The 9,154-nt window shown below is 44.0% G+C and overlaps 1 protein-coding gene across 1 annotated transcript in view; it reads right to left on the bottom strand.

The window, feature by feature from the left end:
* The window catches only part of igsf9bb (immunoglobulin superfamily, member 9Bb), a gene marked incomplete at both ends in the record, with an annotated part of 258,140 nt that extends 249,325 nt beyond the window's left edge, over positions 1–8,815 (bottom strand). The window contains one exon of the mRNA XM_083640982.1: positions 8,752–8,815. Coding sequence (XP_083497108.1) covers positions 8,752–8,815 — 64 coding nt within the window. The remainder of the gene's footprint in view (positions 1–8,751) is intronic.
* Between the last annotated feature and the right edge of the window lie 339 nt (positions 8,816–9,154).

Here is a 9,154-nt window from a genome sequence, read left to right as displayed (position 1 = left end):
TCTGGTCCAGGGTTATCACTGGCAAAAGTGGAGGGGCATTTACCAGTTGCCAGCTTGAGAGAGCAGCGCTCGGGCAGAAGGCTGTGGCCCTGCACCCTGGGTGTGTCTGTGTGTACACGCATGGATGCTACAGAGTGCTGAGAGCTCCATCCATGTGTTGAAGCATGGGACAGGGACCATATGTGGAAGGAAGGAACCAGTGGAGCTGCTTCGGCTGACTAAAGCCTAGGGACCATCTCTACTCCCCAAAGCACAAAAAGAAAAGGAAACAGGGGCAGCCCACCTTTACTCTGCCTCTGCCATCCTGTGTTTCCAAATCACCTCTACCCACCGGCCCCTTTTAGCCAATTGGCATGAACACAACACACACCTTCACACACTTACGGCCCTATTTCCCAACGGCGGTAATTTTGCGTTAGCGCCCGTTTTGTGGTTGCCGTTGGCCAATCCTGGCGTGTTTCGCCCCGAAATCAGTGTGTTCTGGCACTAAGCGAGTGGGTTCTAGGACAACAGGCTCTCTGGGGCACGATGCCACCTACGTTAACGTGGAGCATTGCGGTAAATACAATATTCCTGGAATGCGAGTTTAAGGAACCAGTTACACGTCCTCTGCATTCTACATCAAATGAAGACATTACTGTTTGCTTTATATGTTACATACGTATTGGCCAAGTTATGTTAGTTTATGGGCTAGGAATTCTGTCAGGGTACTAGGGGTGGGGGAAAAAATCGATACACCACAGTATCGCGATATTTTGCCTGACGATATTGTATCGATATTTGGACGCCAAGTATCGATATTGCAAAAAAAAAAAAAAAAAAAAAAAAAATGCAGGCCATGCCAGGCCACCGGGCTACTATAAACTTTAGTTCCAAGGCCAGCAGTAAACAAACGGTAGCATATTTTCATTTTGTTTTAACAGTAACAGTTTTGTCATAACAGTAATTTACAAATTCCCTAGTTACTGAATGGGCTGCACAAGATGTTTTGTGTAAGTGAAGTGAAGTTGCAAAAACTACATAAGTACAGTAGTCCACACACACATCCAGTTAAGGTGGACTGTAAGTAGACTGTAACAAACAGTTCAGTTTGTCAGGTGCATGCAACTATGACATGACTTTATGAAAGTTGTTGGTCTGTCTACTTGACAATGTTGCTGCAATAAAATGGTTGAAGTCAGATGTACAGACTGAAAAATTGTTCTTATATAAACCAGATGTTGACAAAGTTTTCCTTTGGGGACATCATTTGCAGTTGAAAAAGTAAGAAATCGCAATATATCGAAATATCGCAATATTCAATATATCGCAATATTGATATATCGCAATATCGAAAATATCGCAGTATCGCAATACTATCGTATCGTGACTCAAGTATCGTTTCAGTATCGTATCGTGGGCATCTGGTGATTCCCACCCCTACAGGGTACAGAAGGGACTATAGGCGGCCATCTTGCCTGCAGAGTTTTCAAATCAAGTAGAAGACCGTTTTGCCAGAAGTCTGGGGGGTAGGTCCCCCTTTAACCTCCATGCCAAATTTCAGCCCTCTGAACTTTTTGAACTTGTGGACCGACCGACCAACAGAGTGACTTCTAGAGCTGCTGGTCACAAGTCACAACTAAAAATCACACTGCTCTGTACCCTCCAGTACATCTTCTCCTCCTCTGCCATTCAGAAGTTGGCATTTACTCTGCCAAGTCACTGCCGCTGAGAAGACAAGGGAAGCTGCTTAAAACAGCACCTTAGGTCTCCCTCTTTTGGAGGACGATGCTACAGAATTGTTTGCCCAGCACAGACCAATCACATGGCACAGATGAGGAGCAAAACACAATCTATGTAGCTACAGGGTTCCAACACCTTCTTAAGACAATCATCGCAAGACCAAAATGCTTCATCACGATGTATAAGATAATGGACCCTATCTTCCCAAAAGCGCTAATTTAGCGTTTGCGCCTGTGATAATTGTACTGGGCATAGGCATGCCACATGCCAAAGCAGGCATTTCAGCTCTAAAATGTGGGGATAGATGCATTATCCTATCGTCAGCAGCGCACAATTACTTTGCGCTAAGAGCTTTGAAAGGACCTCTTAGGCGCAAATACCTCGCTGCGCTGCGTTGCGCACCATAATCTCCGTGCAGCGCAGCTCAGTGCAAAGTAAAATTCCTTTTGGATATGTCATTACGCACAGTCTTGCCATGCCAGGACATCAAATTATGCTGGTAAAATTGGGTATTAGCAGATAATTCAGTGAGGCAATCAACTATAACTCACTGAGAAACTTTGATCACATCGCAAAGAGGGAAATTAATTGAGAAAACTTGTTGGACAATGGACATAGGCTATTTACCTTCATAACCCGGAGGGTCGTTGGCACCACAGACGACCTGTCAATAAGCTCTCTCTGCCCTCGCACGAGTGAGTACACTACACACTATTACGCATGGAGAGAATTACAGCATATTGCATGCCGCGCGCAAACAGCCATTGGGAGACGGGAATCTGATTGGTTTTGATTGACGTAATGCCCAGCATTGCCTGGCCACACCCGTGAATAATTCTGGTAGTTAAGACTGCCCAAATCCCGTTTGCGCAGGCATTTGTGGGCGCAGATGATTTTGGCACGGCTCTAATTTGCACTTGCGACACGTGCCGTGAACGTTTGTACATCCCCGCCGAGAATTGCATCCCCAACATATTTTGGGGCTGTTTTAACTCAGAAATCAGGGAGGTCACGTCTATCAGACAATTATATCACTTTTAAACAGTTAAAAAATCATTACAAGTATGCTCCCGTGAGGTGGGGATGCTTTTTTTTGCTGCTGGGCGGGGTAGCAAAACTCGGCAGAACACCTGGACAAATGCGCAAGGCGGACTGTTATCTTGCCTGCATTAAGGCACGTGCAAACAGGTGTGTAAGTGCTAATAGGGGATATCGCCTATCGGAAGATAGGGCCCAATGTCTTTTCACAATAAATTTATTTTATTTTATTTTATTAATGTTATAGATGTATGTGTATATATATATGTATATACTCTGCTTGTTTATATCTACAGTAGGTTGTATTATGTGTTGCTGGTTGGGTAACACACCGGAATGTTCCGTTTTGTTAATTATTGAATGTTGATGTGTCTGATAATCCCATATGTGATGAGTCAAGGAATTGTCCTCACACGAAAATAAAACTTTCATTCATTAATTCATTCACAAATTCCAGCACAGTTCTAAAACTACTTTTAACAACAGGTATTTTAACAATGTAATTTAACAATGATATTTTTTAAGTACAATCATGAAATACATACTATTGTATTTATAGATATTTTTGTAGCTGAACTTGTGCTGAATACTGAAAAGTCATGTGACTTTGAAAATACTTATTTGCAAACAATACCAGAGAATGCCAAAATCATCAAAGTGTCTGAAAATAGCCTCAGAGTGCAGCTGGGGTTAAAGTTAAACATTAAATTCAATGACTTTCCAGGCCCAGTTTGCTCAAATTCAAGGACCCACCATGGCATAGTCAGATACAGATCAAGGTGAATTACTGTTACAACACTGAGCATTTTTATAATGGGAATTAACAGGCTTTACAGAAGCTCACAGACAATCATTTAAAGGAGAGAGGCTTGAATGTGTGAACACTTCAACTATGCTGTTACACGTTAAGTAAAGAAGAAACAAATCACTTCAGTTTCTGTTCTTGCACAAAATATAGAATTCAAGCTCTTTCAACGACCCGTGTCTATTTACGTCTATTTTCAAAAACGTTCAAGGCATTGATTTTTTCCCCAAATTCACAAACTTTCAAGCATTTCAAGGACATATGAACGTGTAAGATGCAGTATCTTGAATGCTGATGACAGCAGATAGTTTACACATAGGGATGAAAACGCTGCTTTTATATAACATCTGTCTGTGTGAATCCTCTGTGATGCTGAAGCGTAGAAGCTGTCCCAGTTTGCTCCTCTCTCTCTTGGTAGGAGATGAGTGGTAGTGAGGAGGAAGGGGGTGAAAGTACAGCACTAGTGAAAGCTTTTTAGGTGCACAGGCAGTTCTGTGTGACACCACTGCACTGTCACTACACTGTCTAAGAAGAAGAAGGTGTTGTAAGCAGTGTCGTCAAGTCACTATATCTCGAATCCCCAGTGTTCCAGTCCCAGTCCAAGTCCGGCTCACCAAAGAAGAGTCTGAGTTGAGTCCCCATTACCTGAGTCAGAGTCAGAGTCTGGAATTACTGAACATAATAATCATTCATCCACATGTACTGTAGGTGGAGGAACACATGTGCCTGCCCTTGCATGAAATTGAATGTCACGGTATTAATATATCTATCAATATCTTATGCTAAATTATTAGGTGCTGTTACAGAAGAAGGGGGGGGGGGGTCTTCATCAATTAAGAAGTCTGAGTCTCCAACTTCCAAGTCTGAATGCATGAATGCTCCAGTCCAAGGACTTGAGGCTGAGTCCTCTATTTGAGTCCTACAACACTGGTTGTAAGCATCGACATATATAGATGGACTGAGGATCTGGTCCTGTTCAGTGAAGCATGTTACAGCATGTTACAGTACACGTCAGATAATTTTTTTCCAAAGGTGGTTTGTATCATTTTAGATCGTTATTATCATGCTAATGCCTGTGCAAGTGGTCATTTTTCTGATCAGTTTGTTTTTAAGTAGTTATTTGACATGTAAAAAGGGGTGATTGACAGCTGTGGCAGCCAGTCTCAAGCCGTCATAAAGAGCCGCAGGAACGAGTCCGGAAATCATCGATGCTAACACTCCTGTCTTCACTGTTTTCGCCTATGGGATTTTTGAATGGGTTTTTGGCGCGATGCTTCTAATAAGGTCTCTGGGCAACGCAAGCTTAATCAAACGCGAACCAGTGTTTAGTAATATCATCTTCACACACGAGGACCACTTTTATGAGTTTTGAAGCTTTTACGTGCCGTTAAAAGGGCGGCTAGCTAGCAAACGGCTAAATGAGACTACGCTGTTAGTCGACGGGGATATTATACGTCAATAACGTCATCACTTCAAAGGACGAACACGGAAATTCTCTTTCCCTCACCTGGTTCAGCCCGTTCAGTGCACAGCAGCGCACACATCAACAACACAACACAAAAAGGACATTGTTTTGAGAAAGGTGCGCGAGGAAGTAACGTTGGTTGGGGACTGAAGTAAGTTCAGAAAATATGTTTTATTAGTTACTCCAGCTAAGTTATCGGTTATATTAATACACACTGGTTTTTAACATGCAGGCTAGCATTAGCGTTAGCTGCTTGCGCTAGCCGGCTGTTTTTCATTATTTATCGGCTTAAAGGGATAGTTCGGTTTGTTTGAAGTGGGGTCCTATCAGCTAGTTCGATACACTAACTTAATTAGGTACAGTGTTCTGCAGGCTGGGCGCATTGTGGAACGAGACCCGGCACTCAGAGCAGCACCCAAACCAGCCTTTTCTCTGTAAGTACGGGGGGTCAACAACTAAAACGTAATTTAGCCACCTAAAACACCTAAAACAACGCCCACCTAAACAAATCGATATCTGTGTACATGCACGCTCTATTTTGACAATTTTCAGCGCTTTACTTTTCCGCAAAACAGCAGTTTCATTCGGCACTGCTTTTTCTCCCAACCGTACAACTACCGTATTCCTCTGCTAAAAGCCAGCACAGAGCACAGAGCCGCGGTTTACAAAACAGGAAGGCTTAGAAGAGAGATAAAACACTGACTTACTTTAGAGACAACAAGTCACCTGGCCTCTCTGGTCTGGGACGTTTTCCACAATTTATCCTGGGAATGGTGAAAAAGGTCTGCAGCAGGGCACCGCGGCATTTAGGCAGCAGGCGCATCTCTCTGCCTGTTCACTCTCTGCAAAAGTTCCTCTTCTGTATTCTCTCTGGTTCATAATTGTATCCTCTTGTCACCAAGGTGAATGGCATATCATCCTCGCTATCAAAATCACTCATATTTTCGTTTGTGTATTCTATTTGTTGTGTCTTCACTAACAAACCGAGAGAAATAAAATACCCCCAAATAACTGCAGAGTAATCCAGTGCTGCGGCTCTGTGCAGGCTTTTAGCGGAGGAATACGGTAGTTGTACGGTTGGGAGAAAAAGCAGTGCCGAATGAAACTGCTGTTTTGCGGAAAAGTAAAGCGCTGAAAATTGTCAAAATAGAGCGTGCATGTACACAGATATCGATTTGTTTAGGTGGCCGTTGTTTTAGGTGATAAATTAGGTTTTAGTTGTTGACCCCCAGGATTTACAGAGAAAAAGCTGGTGAGGCTGCTGCTCTGGGTGCCGGATCTCGTTCGACGCTGCGCCCCACTTCAAGACCACTGTACCTAATTAAGTTAGTGTATCTTACTAGCTGATAGGACCCCACTTCAAACAAACCGAACTATCCCTTTAATATTACTATAACTTAACAACCGATAACGATAGCTGGAATAACACAATAATAGACACATATTTTCAGAATTTACCAGGTTGTCCAACTGCCAGGAAATGTGTTTTATAACGTTAACTCCCGTCCCAGATATAAGATGCCTAGTACACAACCACCAGCCATTAGCTAATCGCTAACGGGTTAGCGTCACATACAGAGGTTTTATATTTGGTATTAAAGCAACAAACGTTTTTATATGGATATCTCAGGGAAATGCTTTGACTGTGGGGATGTTCGTTCTTCACAAGCTCCTCTCTTAGCTGTTGTAATGATATACCATTGACATAAATAAGATATAGCTCAGTGGGATATACAGAGTCAGAGAATAGACCAGGCAGCCTGGCTAACGCACTGGGCTAACGTTAGGTTTGGCTGCCCTACCCCACACCATACCAGTAAACAACGTAACCTAAAGCGTCACGGTCAGATTTGTTAAACCAACATTTGCTCCAAAAGGAATTAAATCATAAAGTTAATCAAAATGCCACGGAAACATTAGGCTAATCAACAAAGAGCTGCAAACATCAGTTCATCGGATAATTTCCCCCTTATAGCAGTGACAGCAGCCCGGAGGTCTGACTTGTCTGGCTCAATCTCCGACAACGAAAATCTGATTTCCGTAAAGGCGTCATTTTGATAAACTGATCTCTAGTGGGAATCTTCTTGGTTACTTTTGGCGAGACAAAAAATATTACAACTTAAAGTGCCATATTTACAGAGCTAGACTGTATATAAATACACAACGCACTGTGCGCAAATCTAGAAACAGCAGCTCTACATAAGAAAGTTCAGAGGGGCGGGGACCTCACGGAGGTTCTAACTCAACGGAGCTACTGCGCAGAATCTGGTTCACTGATCTGGCAGGATTTCGGCTTCACTCGACCCTGCTGGGCGGAGATAGCCACCCTCAGTCCATCTTTTATTATGTCGATGGTTGTAAGTAGTACAGGCACACATCTGGAACATTAAAAGTCGCCAAAACTTGTTTCTATGTGTCTCTGTTCTCTGAGTGAAGCGCAATGTCCACCAGATGTGGTCTGGCTCCGTGCGGCTCCGGTACGGCTGCCAGAACAGACTCGCTCTCATGTAATCTTGTCAGAAAGCGGTTCCGGCAAGCAGTTAGGGCAACACAGATGCGTATTTTTGCCTGATCCGCTTATGTTGCCCATCTATTACAAGGGCGAGAGTCTGTTCCAGGAGCCATACTGGAGCCGTACGGAGCCGAACTGCATCTGGTGGACATTGGCCCTAAGACTGCCAAATCAGATTTAATTTAATTGAATGTGAAAGGTGATGTTGATCCTAGCTTTGCTGTCTTTATGGATGTGCTGGCTAAAAAGATTTAAACAGGCTCTTTAAAATAATCTTTTGGCATTTCCGCCTCCACAATAAGGTCAAAAGCCAGGCTACAGAACAGCCTCGCTGGAGCTGGGAGGGATTCAGTGTCTTGCACAAGGACACTATAGCAGAGAGGATGGCTTGAACCTGGGTGAAGAATGGTATCTTTGAACCACTGGGCCGCCGAGTCTCTAACTAGCTAGGACGATTTCAGGCTCACAATAAGTCAGTAAAGAGTAAAGACATCAGCAGTGTTGCAGCACACATGCCTGTGCCCCTGATACCCGTTTTAATTCACCATCATGCAGAGCTTTCCCAAGAAGCGCTCCTCCTAGTGGTCAAAACTGGTAGCAGTGGGTTACAGTGGGGGAACAGCTCCCTAGGTAGAGGTAAATCCACTCAATGACGTCTACGCCAGCGCACCATACTCACAGGTTCACGTTTGACCAAATGTTGGCAGCCAGCCAGCCAGCGTGTCGCGTATTAAGTGCAGACGCAGCCCAAATACCCGCAAAATGTCCTAAGCTATAGAAAACGAGAGAAAACTTGCGTCTTATTATGAGGCCAAACATCAGCATATCTATCTGAAATCATTTTTAGATGTGATGATATTGCCATTTATCACTCAGAATCATACCTTTCAACAATTCCACACTAAGCATTAGTAGGTTATCCTATCTTTTAACAGGTTTAGCCAGAGGAGTTTCTGCTGTCATCCACGGTAAAGCTCTATAATTATTACAGTGAACCGGCCCATTATTTCCTTCCTCATACAGTAACGTTATGCCGGTTAACGTTGCAGTCACTGCGAGACTATGGTCAGACAGTCAAAGCGTGGAAAAATGTAAGGTGCGAGCGGTAGGTTGTACATTTAAAGTTATTTAACAGACACGACACATTAAAAAAAAAGAACGCTCCTTTAAAACTTGAGCAGGAAGCACAGATACTGCACTTCGACTCACCTTGAGCTGCCGTTCCTCGGGTGCTGAATACACTTGCTATCAAAGTGGCCACATACCAAATCATAGTACTATTGCCGACCAGAAATAAACCTCATCATATCTCAAAGTGCCCCTTTCGATCAATCTGTCATCGCCGAGTGGCCCAGGACGACTGAAGCGGGCCGGTATCCTGTCTTCTTATTAACCGAGCCCGGTACACTTTCCCATCGGTGCTCTACCCCGCTCTCTGCCCCTCTCCTCCGCTCTCCTCTCGCATCCTGAGACAGATCACCTGCGCCAATGGGACGACAGCCAGCAAGCCAGGGAGGACGACGCTACTGTGCAACCTAACAACGGACCCGCCTCCGCACGAGTCTCATTGGGGGGCGTGGGAGGGACTCGGCCAGGGATTGGTTGTCTCTGC

This window comes from Poromitra crassiceps, assembly GCF_964638095.1.
Source record: "Poromitra crassiceps genome assembly, chromosome: 1".
NCBI classification, from domain to species: Eukaryota; Metazoa; Chordata; class Actinopteri; order Beryciformes; family Melamphaidae; genus Poromitra; species Poromitra crassiceps.
The sequence above is the reverse complement of the archived record's forward strand: the minus strand, read 5'-3'. Positions and strand labels throughout refer to the sequence as shown.